General features: G+C 53.0%; 2 protein-coding genes across 2 annotated transcripts in view; one reads left to right on the top strand and one right to left on the bottom strand.

Annotated features, from left to right (window-relative positions):
- Window positions 1-222: 222 nt before the first annotated feature.
- On the bottom strand, window positions 223-18,816 carry RBPJL (recombination signal binding protein for immunoglobulin kappa J region like). Its single transcript, XM_061375341.1, has 12 exons — window positions 18,726-18,816; window positions 18,375-18,408; window positions 6,192-6,317; window positions 4,643-4,713; window positions 4,360-4,475; window positions 3,333-3,507; window positions 2,823-2,960; window positions 2,176-2,285; window positions 1,939-2,079; window positions 1,453-1,608; window positions 1,127-1,230; window positions 223-719 (listed from the first exon to the last, which is right to left on the bottom strand). Exons 1-12 carry the CDS (start codon window positions 18,814-18,816, stop codon window positions 446-448), a joined length of 1,536 nt encoding a protein of 511 aa, XP_061231325.1. The 3' UTR covers window positions 223-445.
- RIMS4 (regulating synaptic membrane exocytosis 4) overlaps window positions 12,071-19,115 on the top strand; it is a 216,183-nt gene continuing 209,138 nt past the window's right edge. The window contains exon 1 of the mRNA XM_061375530.1: window positions 12,071-12,079. The gene's annotated coding sequence lies outside the window, so the exon portion shown is untranslated. The remainder of the gene's footprint in view (window positions 12,080-19,115) is intronic.

Here is a 19,115-nt window from a genome sequence, read left to right as displayed (position 1 = left end):
GTATTTGGCTGCTGGAAATCAGCTCCCCATTACTGAAAAGCACAGAAACAATGCAGCGATTCCTGGTATAGGTCAATAAGACATAAGGTTGCATTCATGCATCATCCCTCTCCATCCTGGCCTTTGAATATATGGACTGAAGACATCAAGGGAGCTGTGATGCTCTGTGCCAGCACAGGAGGTAAATCATGAAGGTTAGTAAAGAGGCAATTGAATCTGTAAAGAGTCCTTCAAGCCTGATTTATTGATGCTCTCATGTGAGATCTCCGCAGGGTGAGATGCTGCCATGAAGAAGAAACAAGTCAACAAATCACAGGAACACGGTGGGTGTTTGATGCATGGGGAGGACCCTTTGGTGGGGTCACCTCGAGCCCTGGATGGAGAACCCCAGCATGGCTCAAGGCTGCTTCCCCTTCCCAGGCCAAGCCTCTGCCTGCCCAGCTTGCTAGCTCTGCATGAAGAGGTGGAAGTTGGTCCTAGTGAACTCCTGATGGATGCTGTCAAGTAATCTGTCTGAGTCCTGTGGGGCATCCGAGAGGACCTGCTGCCCTGGGATGAAGCTCTGCTCTGGGGTGTAGGTGAAGGTGAAGGAGCTGGAGTAGATGAGGCCATCGTCCCTGATCAGCAGGAGTGGGACCGTGATGGGGTATCGCAGCCACCTCCAGTCACTGCCGAAGGCAGAGACATCAGGGACAACGCACATGAGGGACTTGGGGCTCCTGGGATGGTGCAGGAGAGGAAAGTGTGTGTTAAATAAGGAGAGTCCCCCGCAGGAGAGGCTGGCAGTAAGTGTCCGCAAGTCTACTCTAGCTCATTGTGAAGCCTCTAGCTAGTTCCCCCTTTCCTCCCCAGTGTCTTGTGCTGCTCTGCCAAGGTCACTTGGTCACTTGCAGCCCCCTGAGGTCCTTGTCACCCCCACCATCCCTATCCTGACTGCAGCCAGCGCAGAGAGCAGGCACCAGCCAGACTCATCCCTGCCTCTCCTTGCAATTCCCATGCTTGGTCTCGCAGAACAAGCAGTGCAAGTGCCCCTGTCCACAAGGTCAGCAGCCACGTCCCTCCCGGAGCTGCCCAGCACAGCCCAAACCCGGCTGCCATTCCCTGCCCTGCTCCCCGGCCACGTTACCTGTACATCGTCTCTGCTTCTACATCTCCAAACCAGACCTTGAGGTGTGCATGGAAATACTCCCCCTGCACCTCCAGCATGGCCACGTCCCCACCACCCGTGAGCTGTGACGGGCAGAGTGCACAGCAGTGTGTTACATGGTGGAATGATCCAATCTGCTTCTCCCACAGGATGCTCTGCCTGCGCATCCCGTCCCTGCTGCACATCATGTCCCCACTGCAGCAGTCCAGACCTGGTCATTCCCACAGCATCCAAAACTGGCAGACAAATGCTCAGGAAGCAGGTGATGGAGAGGTGGGGGGACCCCTGGCTGGTGCTGCACCTACCTGCAGGGCAGTGATGAGTGGCACAGGGCTGACGGGCTCATGGATGCAGGCCAGGCTCTCACTGAAGGTGTACTCTACTGTCTCGGTGCCGATGATGGTCCAGCAGGAGCCATCATTCAGCAGCTCCCGGTTGGCTTCCTTCGGGCAGGGCGATGCCTGTGGAGAGTTCAGAGCACCACACTGCAGTGGGGACCGGGGCTGGGGTTCTGTCTCTGGTGTCTCAGTTCCAGTAAGCAACTGTTTCCTTCACTAGGAAATGGAGATCATGATGCCTTTGCAAAGACCTTGGTGACAATGTCCCACCGAAGCAGGCAACCCAGAGGCAAATGGCTATGCAGCGGTTCTGACCTTAATTTGGATGCAAACCCCCTTTGCTGGAAGACCCCTCCTGGTGACATGTTCCCCAGCCAGCAGCAACACAGAGGAGCTTGGAGAGAGGATAGGGAACACTGCAGGGGTCCTCATCCCCTCCTCATGCTGCCGTACCTGGAACTGGATCACTTTCTCGGTGGATAGACACAGGTACATGCGGTCGCTGCCCTGGAACTGGAAGGCGCATTTGTGGAGCTGGGAGATGGGCTCGTCCACATCCAGCATGGCATACTGCTTCATCACCTTCCGGATGATCTGTGGGCAGAAGCAGCAGCAGCATCTTTGGGATGGTATCCGATGCTCAGAGCAGCCAGGTCCTTGTGCCTGACACACTCAGGGATGGAGGCTTACCAGGGGCGGCAGGGTGATGCCAGTGGCAGTGCAGACCAGCTGGACCACGGAGCCATAGCGGATGTACCCTTCCCGCAGGGGGAACTCGCTCCGGGTGCAGTGCTCGTTGGCTGTGGGGAAGGAGAGAGGCAGTCACTGCCCTGAACGGGGGAGCAGGTTAACCTGGGCTGCCTTGCTGTGTGCTATGCTGATGCTTTCTTACTGCCTTCTCCCCTCTGCAGGTGCTCACTGCTTGGAGAGGCCACTGCTCTCTGGGAGCCCAGCACAGAAGAGTGCAACTGGGATGCGATACTTCAGAGGGACACCACTGGAGGCGGGGATGCTGCTGGGCTCCTGCCTCTCCCAGCCAAGTTACTTGCTTGGATTGATGAACATCCAGACCAACACAGCTTATGCTGACCCTGTCACAGCCCATGTGCCCTCCGGGCATGATGCCTACCCTCAAAGCCAGTGGGAAACAGCTACCAGCTCCAGAGACCCATCAGGAACGTTGGGTGGAGGTGAGACCTGAGCCAGGTTCCCACATCCCTAGGCTAATTCTCACCCCTTTTGCTCCCAGGAATCGACCTTGCAGCATGGAAGAGCCAGGGTGGGAGTGAGGCAGCCCTGAGCATTGCTGGTGTCAGCAGCCCCACGAGGCTCCTTACCCAGGTGGAGGGTGAAGGCTGCCCACTGCCTGGCACTGGCGATGAAGGCTCCCCCCTCAACAGAGAGGTAGCGGGTGCTGACGGTCTGGGAGCGCAGGCGGTTGAAGAGGGAGACTTTGGAGCCTGGGGAGATGCAGACTGCGGGGAGAGGAGGCTGGGTTAGTGCTTGCCAGGTCTGTGCTTCAGCTATGGGGAGGACAAGTCCTCATTATTGGTGCCCCCAGCCTGGCTGGAGCCAGCATCCTCCCCGGCTGCCCTTCTCTGTATGTGAGTGCCAGCCCTGCTGGCTTTTCAAAGGTGTGGGGAGCATGCTGGCACCAGTGCATTACACATGGTGGTGGGTGAACTGTTTGGAAAGGAGACATCAATATCCCCGATACCTCCTCTTTTGGGGGTTTCCATGGGCTTTGGATTCAACCTGGACCACTCCAGAGGCAGGCTGTGAGTGCTTGGAGAGCATCACACCCTGCTCTCACACCTTCCTCCCTGCAGAGCCATCCCCATACGCACGGTCTGTGTTCTTCAGCGACTGCTTCTTCTGCGAGGGCTTGGAGATGACCTTGATCAGTTTGCTGTGGAAGGTGCCAATCTCCTGCCCGTTGCTGAAGAAGAGCTTCAGGACCAGGCGGAAATGCTTGCGCTTGTCCGCATCCGAGATGTAAAGCGCCTTCGCACAGCCAAACCCCTGCCAAGGGCAGAGAGGGGCTGCTGGCAGCTCCAGCCCAGCCCCACCAGCCTTCCTCACCCTCCTCACCACCCCGCAAGGGCACAATAGCGCCCTTTCAAAGAGCCCTGGGTTCATTTAAAGGGGGAAACGACCGGAGATGTTATTACAGGTGGAATGAAGAGCTGCAGATCGGCACAGGCTTTATTTACACTGGGGGCAGAGAATTCCTCATGGAAATGAATGTTCACGTGTGATTTATCCCACATAACATGAGAAATAACCCTGGGTTTATGGTTTCCCCCCCTGTCCTGGCTGATACACTGTGCTTTAGCAGCAATGCAAGCACTGCAGACAAAGGCTCTTTTTGTAAGGTTTCTGGCCCGATTCAGACCCCGCGTTCTTCAGGGACCTCAGATAATGCTTTTCCTTCTATTTTTCACTCTATCAAAAGATGCCAGAGCTCTGCTGAACCTCTTGAACTTTGGGATCTGTAAGGGGTTGGTTCTTTGGCTGTTTATCTGCGAATGAAACCCTGGGTTTCCATTTTGTGATAAGCAGCAGTGCTGCTCACTGGGAGCAAGTCCCAGTGCTGAGGGAGCTGTGCAGCCTTTGGCAGCTTGCCTGCCACAGGGCTGTTGACCTGAAAGGATGGAGCTCGAAGACAGGGCTCTTTGAAGGCGTGGGAGGCTGCTTGGGTTGCTGCATGCAACAGGGTGGCAGAGCAGGAGCTGGGAGCGATGGCTAGGAAGGAAGGATGGTGACATCCCAAGGAAGGGACGATGTGACATCCCAGGGTGTGGGTGATGCTGGGGACAGCCCATCCCCTGCATGAGTGGTGTCCCTACAGCCCCAGGGAGCAGAGGGTCTTACCTTTGCATCCGGCTGCTCCTCAAAGCTGAGCTTCTGTGTCTCCATCAGGCTGCTGCCCATGCTGTCCAGCCCCATGTACCCACACACCCGAAAACCTGCATCTCCCGGGTCCCTGGCTGGAAGAGATTGGGAGAAGCACTCTGCAGAGCCTGCACAGGCATGGGCTTGGTTCCCCCTGGTGTGATGGGTGGCCCAGGTCCAGGGTCCAATCTTCCCTGGGTCTGGAGCACAGAGGGCTCAGCCTTGAGGGAGGAGAGGTCTGGGGCTGCTGCCCAGCGCTTACCTTTCATCTGCTCCTGTTTTAACTTCCATCCTGGCCCGCTCAGGTAAACACAAGGTGGGGGGCAGAAAAACCTGCGGAGACAAGAGAGCATTTTCTTACCCAGAAAAGCCCCTTGGGGTCAGTGGGATGGCTGTGAGAGCTGAGACCAGCATCAGGAACAAGCCTGTGGCCTGGGAGGGATGTGATGCTACAGCAAAGGGCTGGGTGGGGGGAACCAGGCTCTGCTGAAGCAGTTGTCTCAGCCCCTCTGCCCTGCACTGGCTGCAGGCCATGGGCAGCCCCCAGGGGGGAGGACAGGATGCCCTGGCCCCCCATGCCCTGAGCCAAGATGGGATCAGGCCCCCTGCCTCTGCCAGCCGGGAGTTTTGGCCAGTTGGGAACAGAGTTTGCATTCACAGCTAGATTTAGAGCCCAACGCAAATAAATCTATAGCTAGTGTTTTGGAAACCTATTTTCCTGTGTTTTATTTGGGTTTCCACTGTCTTTACACTTGTGTGAATGGTGCAAATTCATCCCCTATTGATACTGGATAAAGCACTAGCACAGAAAACACCAGAGCAGGGGGTTGAAGGTTTCAGAGCCCTAAAGTCTTGGGTATGGGTTTATTTAAATAAGTCACCCACAGCATGGGCCCCTGATTCCCACCATGAAGGAAAACAGCACCAGCACCTTTAAACTTTATGCTGGCAGCTCTGTGCTGGTTTCCTTTCCTTCTCTAGACCTGACATTGATTTTCATGCTCATCCCTTGCTCTCCAGGAGCAGGAGAAAGAGGCTGTCCCAGAGGAGAAGCAACACAGGGGCTTCCCTCCTGGCTGGAAGACCCAGTCCTGAGCTAGGGCACTGGAAGGGATGAAGCCTCTGTAGGCACAGCCAGCTCAGCCTAGAGCTGCCTTCTGGGGCCTGGGTGGGTTATGCCTTAGAGGTAGAGCTTGGTGCCTCAGAACTACTTCACACTCAGTAATAAGGGAGGTTTATTTATATCCCAAGGATTAATGGAGAATTAATTATATTGCAGTGCCACAGTCTGACGTCAGTGCCCAGGAGCAGAGGTTTGGGAGGTTCAAGCCAGAACCTCAAGGTGTTTCTGCAGCGTGGGCAGCATTTACAAAAATAGCAGCTTTTCAGAGGCCGTGGGCATTGATGGGAACGCCCCAGTCCTTGCTGTGGCCCTTTGGATTTTAAGGCAAGTTTACCTTAAAACATGAACCTTCCCTCCCCTTCATCTTCATCATTTTGTTCTTGGTGGGTAAGACTCAAATGGTATCTTTCCTTCTTTTTACTTGAGATTTCTGCTCTCCAGTGCTTCATGGGAGGAACCTGACCGCAAGGAATGTCTCACTGGCATGGATGCAGTTGGGGATTAAAATCCCTTTTGTGTCATTCAGTAAAGGCTGAATAATGGTTTTGAAAGCAAAGAGGTTGTGAGTGGATGGGGAGGGGATGTGTCAAATCGTTTGCTTAGATCAGAGGAATCTGGCTAGGCTGACACTGAGCTTTAGGCAGCTGGTTTGGAAGTGGCTACAGGAGAAGCTGGAATGATGTCCCACCTTTTCTCATTGCCGTATGACTTCTGTGCGACTTTGGCATGCAGTATCAGCACTGTCTGGTCTGCTGGCAGCTGCAGGTACCTCCGCACGCCGTCTCGAAGCAGATTGGTTTGGTAGGGGTTGGATCTACAAGACAGTGGTGCCCCAGCCCTGTAACTAACACTAGAACAGCGCTCCTTGCCTTGCCCTACCAGCCCTGTGCTTGGAGCTCCCTCTATGCACAGCCAGAAGGTGGAAAAGTTCTCTCATTGCAAAACACTGGAGCTCAGCTCCTCTAAGACCAGGACTGGCGTTGAAAAATAACAAGTTTGGCTAACTGAGTAACTGCTTGTCCTTAAACCGTAACACTTCTTCATCAGTTTTCCATCCAACACGCTATGTTAACAGCACAGAAACACGCACTTCTAAGGCCTCCAGTCCCTCACAGCGGTGGCAGTGCTCAAATCGATCATTAATGTGGTTTTCTACCTGATGTGCTTGTTGCTGTGTGGCTTTTTGGTGAGTTGGGCAATGATGCTGCTGAGCCGGGAGTGCAGCTGGGGAGCTGTCACGCAAGGAGGAGCCGCTTATTGGCTTCAAGCAAGGGCTGTTGGGTGAAAATAGCTGCGTTTTCCTCCAAGGCTGACAAAGTAGGTGGTTTTGCTGATTGTTTCTGCTCTATTAACTAGAAGGAGTTCCCATGCGCCAGGTATTTAACTCTGTTAACTTAGTAGGTTGGGCGTTAACTGGCTAGAGAGAGGTGAGGTTGGTCCAAGCCCATGGATCCCACTGATCTGCCACGGGGGACATGTCTGCAAGAACTGGGGCAGGAGAAGGGAGGGATCATGAGCCCCTCAAACCCTTGAGTACCTTTGGTTGGATAACAGGAAACCAGAAGCAAAGGAATAAGTGCTGCAAGCAACTCCTTCACACAGCTACCAGTGTTTGGGATGTGGTAGCTGGGCACGCTCAAGAAACGGACCCAGTGTGGCTGGTTTTGACAAGGTCTGGACTTAAGCTTGAGTTCACTTCTCTCATGCACTGAGCTCCCTTGACTTGCTGCAAAGGGGTGTCTGTGCCTGCTGGTATTAGGACAACAGCTCTGTGTTTCTCTGTGGGCAGCACTGGAAAATCGCTCAGAGGAGACGTGGTGAGGATGGGGGGGGCATCAGCCATGGCCAGCCCAGGGATGATCTCGCAAGAGGTACGCAGTGGAGCATCGCCATTAAAACCAGCCTCTCTTCCTCTTAAATGGACTAGAAATGGAGAACAATTGAGGGTTTAAACAATCAGATGTGTGAAGAGAGGCACCCAAGGCAGGTGGTGGTGAGACCTTGTTGGGCTCGGAGGTCAGAGCAAGCTCCCAGGGAGAGAAGCAGCAGCAGTCACCGCAAAAAGCCTTTGAGAAGAGTTCACCTGCCAATTCTGTTCTTCCCAGTGCAACACGTGCATTTTACAAAGGCTGTGCCTTGGGCAGCTCCTAGGACCCATGTTACAATTCATGCTAAACGTACATCACTTCCAGCTTTCCCATGTTGCAGATGGAACTGATGCTCTCCTGTTTGTATGTGGGAGACAAACACATCTCACGTACAAGCAAATATTTACCCAGTGTCTCCTCTGGGTATTCCCGCTGGGACCTGGCACTTTGCACTTCACAGATCTTCCCATCACTGTTGGGTTCAGTTATTAGATGGGTGATACAATTTCCTGCCCTCCTTGTTCTCAGTTCTTTACCCCAGACATGTTAGCGGGATCACCAGCAGGCATAAATCAACAGAGCTCTGCCAAAATCAGATTTACAGCTGGTGCCAGTGTCACCCACAGCATTAGCTGCTGCTCTGTGTCTGGGAAATGAATGTTTTATGGCCATGGCAAGCCTGCTCCTGACGGCAGAGCGTGTGCTGCAACCGAGCTCCTCTTGGAGCCCAGTGCTATGGCTTTGGGCTCAGCCACAGTTCACCCCAGTCAGCACTCACGGCAAGGCAGAAGGAGCAACTTTTCCATAGAGGCACTCAGATCACCCCTAACAGGTTCCACATAGACCTTCAGATTGCCTTTACCAGCTCCCATCAGAGGCTGGATCTGCTCCCTCCACTCCTCCATCACGGGGCTGGGACACTCCTGCTCCAGCATGCTGAAGCTGAACGTTATCAACACTATCCCACCAGTGCCCACTTCAGGGGGGGTTACTCAGACTTGCTGAAAAGCTTCACTCCCACTTTTCTGCTTACTGAAGGGTTTGTATCATTGCACAGCCAAGGAATCCCATCAGAAAGTTATTTGATCTTTTTCCATAATGGCAATCTGCAGCTGTCTCACTCATCGCTGCCAAGCAATGATGTGATTTCAGCTTTGAACGGCCTTTGCTGCTTTCTCCTTCATCTAAAAGCACCATTTGGGAGTCTCTCTGCAAAAGTATTCACTTTTTTTTTTTAACATAACTACTGATTATTATCAGGATAAATGTGGAAGTGAATCGAGGAACAGGCTGTCCATCGGCCAGACACTGGGTATTCTTTTACATCAGGGCAACACAGTGAAAAATGGGTACTAAACCTTGCTGGCTGTGTTCAATTGCATTTTGCCCTCAGTTTGTCAGGGACAACGGGCACAGAGCAGGGGAGAACCAGGCTGGGTGTGGGGATTTTTTCCTGGTGAGACTCATCATTAGTGCAAAAGGAGGAGCAGCACTTTGGGCTCTTGCTCACGTCTCAGTTGCGGGGACAGGCCCCACCGCTGTCAGTGTCCACCACCACCAGTGCCCATCTGTGTGGCTTGGGGTCTGCCTGGAAAGCTCCAATCTCTGCGGAGCTGCTGGGAGCTCCTAGTAACCCATCAGCAGAGTAAGGAACAGCCCGGTACCAAGGCCAGGCAGAGGCAGGGAGTGTTCAGGAGCAAACTGCCAAAACCTGTGGATTGAGACGTGTGCTGACAGCATGGCCAGCAGCAATGCCTGCTCCGTGGAGCCTCCCGCGGCACCGGCTCGGGGCAGGGCCAGGCTTGTGCAGCTATCACTGCTCCCTGCATCCGCACGTAATACCAGAGGCACGTGGGTTTCTGCCCAGAGCTTATTAAAGAGCCTTCTGGAATAATTATCCACATGCTATTTACTGCTTAAAGTGGGAACGTGCATGCCAAAGGCAGGTAAACAGATTATAGCTCTTCAGACTGGGTGCCTAGCTGGAGAAATGACTACCTAGGAACCTGGTTTTCTTTTCTTTGTCTGTTCTCTGCAGCCATTGCCTCCCAAATCTGGGGGCTAAACTGTTTCAGTGACGCACTTCTGAACAGTACTTGCCATTCTGCCCATAGAGGCGACCACCCAGCATCCTTCATCTGGTTTAGATTTACCTTCAGAGAGTCAAAGGGCTATTGCTAAAGCAGCTCAATATACCCACTTGGCTCCTTCTGGCACCTCCAGCCTCCTCAGGGTTACAGGGAATTATTCACTCCTTCCTTAATATAATTTATTATATTAAATTATTAAAATGCTTTGATTGTAGTGCAGTGTTAGTTCAGTGTCATGTTAGCAGCACTGCATGGGCTGGGCTCCTTGAGCTCATTCTAAAAGCCTCCTTTTCAGAGCCCAAGGTCTCAGCTGGGACTCGGTTGCTCTCGTACACAGTTAGGCATTATGTGGAAACAGGGGGGAGCAAAGGGGAAGCCACCACCTTTCTCCTACACTGAGTTTTAAAGTCTTTCCCCCTCCCTGCTCAGCCTGGCATCACTCCCCACCACTTTTCCCTTGCTTTAGGTCAGGATGTGTCTCAGGAGAGGGCGTGAGCACACTTTGAGGTGCACCTCAAGGGTACCTCTGCCCTGGTGCTGCAGATGCGAGAGAGCCCAGGGCACCCATGGGTCTTCACTAGCCCCAGGCCGGGAAGTCCTACAACACCCTCTGTGCGCACCCTTGGGCAACCACGGGAGCAGAAAAAACACTTCATGGGCACCAGGAGGAGCAAACCATCCTCTGCTGCTCCTCAGTTCACAAACGTTCACCAGCTCAGCCTGCAGATGAAGGCATCGGATTGTTTCAGTCCCCTGGGAGTGAAAGTACCAGCTCAGGAGACCAAACTACAATCCCGACAGGTATTGTTTAGAAACTGGGTCTTCACATCAGCTCCTGATACAAGAACTTTAACTCATGGTAACCGTGTCCTCAGGCTCAGCAAACACTGAATTCAAGTGCAGAGACTGATTTACTGATTTACAGCACAAAGGAGCTGCCGTTGGCCTCCCTCAGGACACGGCTGCCTGATGCTTGCTGGGTGCCTGCTGCCACAGAGGGCAACTGTTCTTTCCTCAGCTTGGGGAAACCAAACATCCTAATAAAACATATCCATTTTAGAGGTCTAGGTTATATTTTGTACAGAGCAGGGGAGAAAATGCCTGCAGTGCTCTTGGGTACGGAGTCAATGCAATGTTTATGCAAAAGGAAAAGCCATTAGACATCACAGAAATGAGAAGCCTGCAGTTTCTGGCTTCCCTCATTTTTCAATACCTCCTTTAATCCAGAGCAACTCAACCCACAAGCCCTCGTATATGCATGGGTATTTATAAATCCTGTATTTCCCTCACTGCGCACACAAGTGAAATTCAGCCTTTTCTGGGCTTGGGGGATTTATCGACCACACCAACAGCAAACACCAGCAGAGACCAGGAAGCACAAAATCGCTGAGGTGCTGAGCTCTGCAGGGGACAGGGGGCCAGCTGGGGTGGTCACCCTGGGCATGCTCCCACTGCCCTGCTCCTGTCCCAGCACCAAACACCCAATTTGGATGGCACAGTATTGCCTTGTCTGCTAGAAAACACTGATGATGTGGGTTCAAATTTACTGGAGTCTCCTTTCTCTCTTCCTCATGTAGCCATTGGTGTTAATGCAAAGAGGAAGGGAAAACTCAGCCGTGTAAAGCACTAAAGGTGGTTCCTACCACCACTAGACCGATCTAAGTGCTGAGATGTGCAGGGCTGGGAAGGTCTATTCCTGGCTGTCTAAGAAGTTTCTGCTGCTGATCTCCATCACTACAGAGCCCATCACTTGACCTGCTTGCTGGGATCTCAACCCGAAGCTCTGCAGCTCTGGGAGCTGTGGTTCAAAACCCACATCCCGACACTGCAGCCACTACCTGAGAGGCTCCCAAAGTCCCAGGGCATTGGAGGTCAAATGGATATTAAGCTTAGACTCGTTTTTTGCTGGAGCTGGTAAGTTTGTGAGACTCCTGGGTGCATTCCCACAGGAGGGAAAGAGGAAAGGGGAAAAAAAAAGGAAAAGAAAATAAAGATAAACGAGAATAAAGAAAAAATAAAGGAAAACGAAAATAAAGGAAAGAAGAAGAAAAAATGAAAATAGAAGGAAACAAAAAAAAAAAAAAAAGAAGATAAAAAAAAAAAAATTAAAGGAAAAAGAAAAAGTAGAAAATGAAGGAGGAAGGGAAGAAACGATAAAGGCAGTAACCGGCGCTCTCGCTGCCCGCTGAGCTCCCGCCGTACGGGCTGGCATTAACCCGTCCGTGCTCAGCGCCCTGCCGCTCCTGCCGCGCAGCTCCTCCGCTCTCCGCTTCCACCTGCGCGCAGCTCCGCTCCCCGCGGGCCCCCCCCGCCGGGGCAGGCGGATGAACAGACACCCCCCCCCCCCTCCAACCACCTCCCCAGCGCAGCCCCGGGGCCCGCCCCCCCCGCCCCGTTAAATGCCGCGCGGGGCCCCGCCGCCTCCCACCGCTGCTGCCGCCGCGCCCCGAACCGCGCAGCTCCGCGCCCCGCTCCGCGCCCGCCGTACCTGAGCCAGCAGCGCGGCGGGGAGCGGCTCCGCGGCCGGCACGGGTGAGTGAGGGGCTCCGCCGGCCCTGCGGGGAGGGAAGGAGAGAGGAGAGGAAGAGGAGGGTGAGCGTGCGGGTGGCTCCGACCCGGTGCGCAGCGCCAAGCACCGCCGCGGGGGTTGGTCCCTCTGCGGGTACTTGTCCGTGGAGCGGGGCTGGTGGTCCTGGGCGTGAAGAGCAGCGAGCAAAGCTGGGGGGGGGGGAAGCAGAGCCTTTGACATAGTTTTTTACCCCCCCCCCGAGCTCCTGTTGTTGTGACCCTGTGCCACTGAGCCCAAATGGACGTCTCGGTGGGCAGCAGGAGATCCTGGTACCCGGCTCTGACCATACCCCTCTCTGATCATATCCTGCTCTGAGCCGGGGGCCGGTGCGGAGGATGTAAACTCTTCTCCGCTGTCTCTCTGCTCTGCTCACCTTTTGCCTAGCTGGCGGGCAGGTTCCTGCTTATACAACCGAGGATCTCTTTTAGCAGAGAATAATAAGGTCTGGTACACCTGGGCAAGGCGAACTGAGCCATAGATGAGATCCTGCAGCAAGATAAGCTTGAAAGAGTGCCCTCAGTTTGCTGTGCGCTGTTTCTGCACGACTGGAAAATTGGGGCTGTGCATACTCATAAATATGTTTGCACAAGCAATCACCCACCTTTGCCTTGTAATTCCAACCATCTCCCAGGGAAAAATTAGCTTTGGGCACTTTTGTTCCGAGCAATTACATGGGAAAACTTGTCTGGAAAATCAGATTATTCTGCACTCATCGTATTTGTGCTCGCACGCAGCCGTCCGAGATAAACGGAGCAGAGCGGACACATGATGAGGTCCCTGTGGGACCCTCTGTAGCATCTCTTGATAGTAAAGATTTGATAGTAAATTGCTCCAAGAACAGGAGCAATTAATCACAGGCAGTGAGCGTGCAGGCCCTCAGTAACAAGTAGAAACTGCTTTTCACAAGCAGATTCTTGTGATCTCTGCAAGGATTCATTAGATCGGCATTTGATATCGGCAAAAAGTGTGCGCGGGGGGAAATCTGCTCTCAGATCTGAGCCCTGATATTTGCCACCAGGATGTGGATAAATTGGGCCTCATCTGAAATACAGATTCCCATTGGAAAGTGTGCAAGAGTTCTTGGTGTTTGTAAGTAAACCAGCACTTTCCATTGAAGCAGGCAGGGAATTGCTGCATCCCACTGGGAAAAAAGCTGTTGTTGATTTTTTGGGGGAAAGTTGTAATTTCATTATTTCTTGAAGAATTAAAGAAATTCTACTTGATTGGTACAAGCTGGGCCCGGGAGCTACCCTTGCTGGCTATAGTAGTAAACAGAAGACGTAGCCAACAAGGCAGCCCGCTGTAGGCGCTCTGTGGTCACAGAAGATGTTTGTGCTCCCATTGCTCATACCATAGCATTTCCCTTGAGGTTGGCATTAGGGGTTAAAGGTTTTCAAGAGAAGCCTTTGTTTAAACATCTTTAAAGTTTCCAATAGGGGCCCCTTTGTTCACTGCGGAGCCCTGTGCCTGCCGTGCTCATAAAATGCCATTTACAAATGCTCCATGAATAGCGCTGAAACACGGAGGGGGAAATAAGTAGTGTTAGAAGTAGTGTTTGCATCTGCATGCACACGGGGATTGCAGACAAGCTGTGAGTGAAGAAAAGGGACCTAGAAAAAACACAGGGAGACCCCCCCCAAAATTGACTGGTGCTTATAAAGAAACTCATAAAACCCAGCTACTGCCCCAGACCAGTCAGTCCCTCCTGTGCCACATGTCCCACGCATCTCCTCCAGCCATGCCAGGAGCTGGAGCAGTTCCTGCCACTTGTCATTACCTCTCAGTAACTGTGTTTGCTCCACTTCGGGCCCAAACAGAAGCAAATTGATCACTTGGGCTCCACTGGGAGGGAGCTCACACAGCTGCCATAAGGGCTCCATTGAGCAGCCTGGTGCAGAGATGTGGACTTTACGCTTTCTGTTGCCTCCTGCAGACTAGCAGGGGTCACCCCTCAGTAGATAAGTGCAGCACAGATCTCCATTTAGATATCGAGTAACCTTGTTAGCACTTAGGAGCCTTTAGTTCCCTTTCCTGTCCTGGCTAAATATAAAGAGTTTAAAACCAGCCCTGTTAAAGCAGGAGAGGGTGTTGGCATGTGCTCAGAAGACTCCAGAGGCTGATGCATGGCTATGGCAGTGTTTCCATGTGGGATGCCCCCAGGCTGCAGTGCTTGATCCCGTGTCTGGAAGCTTTTCTGGTTCTCAGGCAGCTTGTCCTTCCTGGTGTTCATTACTGGAGGCTGGATCTGTCTTCCCTAGGAACTTTCTGCCCTTGCCTGCATCTTTGTCTGCAAACATCTGATCTCTTACCTTGCAAGCCCTTAGTTGTACACATAAATCCATCGCTAACCTGGTCCCTCTGATGCCTATCAAGGAAATCTGTTGGGATCAGCTGTGGCCTCTTGCAGAGAGGTGTCAGTAACACAGTTCCTTTCCAGACTTCGGCCTTCCTGTGTCTGGGCTGTGTCATGCTGCTTCACTGGTTGGTTGCCAGCATACAAGTTCAGGAGCCTTAGTCTGCGGACCCGTAGGAGTCCATGGTCTATAGCAGGAATCGGTAGGAGTGTATCTGTTAACAGCAGAGGTCCTCAGCCACGGCCACAAATGCTGCTTTAAGTCCCCTTGGAAGTCTTGCAGGAGGGTTCCATGCAGTGTCTGAGCATGCTGACAAGGCCAGGCTGACACACAGATGCCAAGGCACAAAGGTCCCCAAGGCACCAGCTCTTCAGCATAGGTGGAAGCGAGACCACAGCCCATTGCACTGCTGGTGGAAGTTCTGTGGTGCATCTCCTATGGGGTGACAGCATTCCAGCCCTGTGACAGCGGTTCTCTGGCTGTCCCACTGTCAGAGGGATGTGGCAGCAGTGAAGTTAGGTGGGAGCAGTTTCCCATGCTGCTTCTGTGGTTCTCCCTGTGAAAAGTATCGAGCCAAAGAATTCAACCAGCTTGCTTTTCTGTCTTGAGGAGGGCAGAAAAGTCTCCGCGTGCTTTTCTGCAGCCACCAGATGCTTCTCACTTTCTGCTATTTCAATTGAACACACAGCAGGATGGGTAGGATAAAAGGGAGAGGCACAAGAATATTCTGCTGGTGTGTTTTCTTATGCCAACACATTGAGTCACGTCTCCAGAGTGAGAAATATGATATAAAGATTCAGAGAAGGAGGTCAGGCAATGAACCTATGGTTGCGAGGCTGAAATAGCAGGCGTTCTGTGGTTGTCTGTGCCATGTAAGCTTGCCGGAGGTCAGCTGGGGATAGTGGTCCCAGTGGATTTGGGAAATGGACATCCTGCTGGTAAGTATCAATCTTACTGCTTAGAGGTACCAGCTTTGCTGCATCAGGAGCTCAGCTGACAAACTGCACCAGCCCAGGAGCTGCTCTGGGCCGTTTCTCTTTCCTTTGTGGTTGAATATGCATATTTCTAGGGAAAAAAAACCAAACTCTCTAACACCTTCCTCCCAGAGCAAGAACTTGGGCAATGGAATGCTGCCTCAGCTGTTGGATGGCCCGGACCTCATTCCCTCCAGAGTCTGAAGTCTCTTGGCCCTGTTCAGCTGTGCTCCTGGGGCCTGTTTGCAGGAAAACATTTGCTTTTTGAAGGGAGTCAGTAAAGGTGGGTCTTTCCCCTGCTGACCACTCTTCATCAACATCTCAGTATCCAGTATCCCTCCAGTTTTACTTAAGATACCAGTTAGGAGCAGGGTTAGTTTGCGCATCATGCAGCTCAGGATATGTGCAGCCAAAGGACAGAGAGGAATAGGGAAATGCCACTGGCAGTTCTGAAACAGAAGGCGTCTCTTGACATGAGTTGCACAAGGGGAACTGGGTGACTATACATGTGCTTCAAAAGGCCATGTTTAATTTGCAAATGAATATGGCATTTATTCTTGCCAGCTGTGGCTGCAGCAGCTCAGGTACAGTGTGTTTCAGTGCAGAGGGTGGCTGGGTAAGAGGCTTTCCTCCTGGCTGAGATGCAGAGCATTGAGAGGTCTTTTGCAGACAGACTGATGGCAGAGAAGGACCCCATGTGCTGTCGTGAACAATACCTAGAGCTCTGTCCATTGGCACACCCAACATTTCTTCCCCAAGGGGACTTCAGATGTCATCTCATAGTATAAGCCACTCAGAACCTGTATGATGTTAGGTCCATGAGCTGTGAGACAAACGTCTGTCACTTAGCCTGCAAATAGACCTGGGCAAGAAACCTCTCTTCCTCCTGCTCTCCCTGTGAACGTGCTAATCCTAGTGAGTGCAGGAGTGGGGCCCATAGAACAGGGAATTGGCTTTTGGAGGGGGGCAAAGAGAGAGAAAGAGTAGTCCCTTCTGCATCCAGCAAGGTTTTCCTGTTACAGCACTCCTGCCGATTCACTCCTGTTGGGTTTGGAGCCACGATGAGCTGTTTGACAAATACAACCTTGGTTTTCAAACAACGTGGCCTTCCAGGTGGCACTTGGCCCAGCAAAGCTGCTGTAGCGTTGTAACCAGAGAGTACTGCAATGTCCTGGAAAGAGTCTGCTCTTGTTCTCCCACACGTGTGTTTGGGGAGAACCAAGGACACACCAGTCCTTAAAATGGGGGAGAAAAACCTTTTGGGCTGGAAATCCAGGCCATTTCCCTGGTTTTGGAGTGCTTGTGCTCCCTGCCTCTTCCTTGCTCTGAAAACTGCCCTGCTGTCGTTGCTCTCATGGGATTTGCAGCTCGTGGAGGATGAGCACTGAGATGATGGAGCTGTGACTGGGTGCAAGGTCAGCGCTGTCTGTAAGGTGGCACAGAATCCATCTCATAAGCACTGCTGAGAGCCATAAACCTGCAGGCAGGGGGCACCTTGAGATTGTGGATTGTGCTGAAAGAAACCAACCTTAGGGTAACCCTCCAGGAGAGGGTGGATCCAGCTCTGGGGCTGTCGCGGGCCTCAGCTTGAGGGCCATGCAAATATATGGACAATGTGCCAGCAGCCATAGGGGCTTCCACAGCAAAATCAGGTATCGGGAAGTGCCTCCAGGTTGATGTAAGTTGTTTGCATCTCTCCAAGTACCTCTGGTTGCTTCATTGTCCCCTGTGCCTGGGGCAAGACATGTTCCTGTCTTCCTCCCTTGGTTCTCCATGCACTTTTGGGGCAGCCTCTCTCTTGGGCATGGATTTGAATGATGATTTGTTCAGCTGAGGGCATTAAAATTTGCCTCCCTATTGTTCAGCCTGAGGCCAGCTCTTGCTGTCTTTCTGCTGTTGTCCTGGCAGGATTCTGGTGTCCTAAACACAAGAAGTCTGTGTCCAGGCTTCTGAGCCAATCTGTGGCTTTTATCAGATAATACTGATGAGTGAGTTGAATTATGCCCTGCCAAAAATGTCTGGTTAGGTCTGCACATAGAAAAGCCCTGCAGAGCAAAACAGGGTACATGGAAAGGTGAGGTGGGTGAGCCTCAGGAGCATCACGTCTAGGGCTGCTCTGCCATCAGCCAGGGTTTCCAGCACAGGAATACATGTTACTAGCTGGTAGCAGAGGTGGCATCAGTGCCATGCACCCCTGCCATGCATGCTCAGGCTCGCTGTGCATGCCTCCTCCCATGCACGGGCATGCTGCATGGACAGCCCTCTGGCTTTGGCATGTTGGGTAACAGTGTGCTTGGTCAGAGGCTCCTGACTGTTCCCCACTCCTTTCAATGCATGGTGATCCCTTGTCCTGCTTCTCACCGGATCTGGAGCCAGGACAGAGCTGCTGCTGCTGCTCCCACAGTGTGCCACATGTCTGCCAAGGCCAGGCAGGACCTGTGCCTGGAGTTGTGTGGGTTTTGCCATAAACAGAAGTCACAGCTAAAGGCTGATGTGCCCAAATAGAAGAAATCTTGTACCTGATGCCTGGCTCATGACTCCATAGCTGTGGCCCACAACCTGCTTTACTCCTAATGACACAATGGCTGGGGCTTTTCCTGGGCTGTGAATGCACTGCCACCTCCTGAGCCTTTCACTCCTCTCCCCATCTGCTTCACCCCCTCTACAATTCGATCTATAGATCTCCCACCCCTGTAACCCTGTCAGGAGGGTAGGGAGATGCTCCCTGCCATGCCCTGTCCTTTGGGCTTGCCCCGGGGAGGATGCACCCGGTCCAACCTGTGTGGATGAACCAGAAGGGGAATATTGGGAGCGTTTCTGTTAACCTGTAGCCAGGAGGGAGCTGCCAAGGAGGCCACGCTGAAACCCGAAGCGGCTGTTTTTCCCCAGACTCAGCACTTGGCAGGGAGAGCAGACGGACAAGTGACGGAGCAGGGAGGGATGCAAGCACCATGGGGACGGCACTGCTGGTGGAGGTGCCCTGGGAAGGGTCCTGGGGAAGGCATTGCTGGCTTACCTGTTTGCATCTGGGGATTCGTCTCCATGTCCTCCTTATCCGAGATCAGGAGGAGAGTCAAGAGCAGGCTGGGGTCATTGCTGACCCTTTGTGTGGCTCTTCCCTCAGTCACCCTCTTTGCAGCATGAACTGAGCATCTCCTTCAGCAGGGACAAGCAATGGCTGGTATTCCCCTTGCGTTGCTCAGAAAGGTCAGGAGTTGATCCAAGTGTCCCTCTCAGCTTGGGTTCGGCTGAGCCAGCCCTGCTGGGGCAGTGCTTGCCCCGCCTGGACCTTTTCTCCTTTATAGCTCGGTGTTATCTCAAGGTCTCTGGTGCTGCAGCCGTGCTGTGTTTGCCTTGCTTGCAGCACCTGCCCGCCAGCCGGTCGCTTCCCACCCATCTCCCTCCCACTCCTGCGTGGTAGCAGGAGGCTCCTGGGGGAAGTGTGGGAGCCCCTCCATGGGGATACAAGCGCAGGGGGAGTGAGGACAGTGGGTACCAGGGACAGTGTCTGGTGCAGAATGGTGGGAGAGATGCTTGGGGGCATCTGTCCCATTGCTTTTGCTTCCCCATCAGCTTTGCTGTTGGGGCAGGGCTGGGTGTTATATTCAACTGGGGACCAGGGTGCTGTTCCAGCCTGGGTCTCTGCTGCCAGGACTGGCGCTGAATGCATGGCTGAGCTGCCCTGCCCTGTCCCGGCAGCATCAGCCCCTCCAGCCTTGAGGAGTGCCAAGACTTCATCCAAAGCTGAGATGCTGTT

The sequence above is a fragment of the Neopsephotus bourkii genome, unplaced genomic scaffold (assembly GCF_033783945.1).
Source record: "Neopsephotus bourkii isolate Nb327-2 ecotype Australia unplaced genomic scaffold, CSIRO-AGI_Nbou_v1 NB_1663, whole genome shotgun sequence".
Classification (NCBI taxonomy): Eukaryota; Metazoa; Chordata; class Aves; order Psittaciformes; family Psittacidae; genus Neopsephotus; species Neopsephotus bourkii.
The sequence above is the reverse complement of the archived record's forward strand: the minus strand, read 5'-3'. Positions and strand labels throughout refer to the sequence as shown.

Coding starts and splice junctions, on each gene's coding strand:
- RBPJL (XM_061375341.1), bottom strand. CDS start 18,816: ATGGAGGGGCTCCCACACTTCCCCCAGGAGCCTCCTGCTACCACGCAG. Junction 4,476..4,642: donor AAAACAGGAGCAGATGAAAG/GTAAGCGCTGGG, acceptor AATCTCTTCCAG/CCAGGGACCCGGGAGATGCA. Junction 1,609..1,938: donor AGAAAGTGATCCAGTTCCAG/GTACGGCAGCAT, acceptor AACTCTCCACAG/GCATCGCCCTGCCCGAAGGA.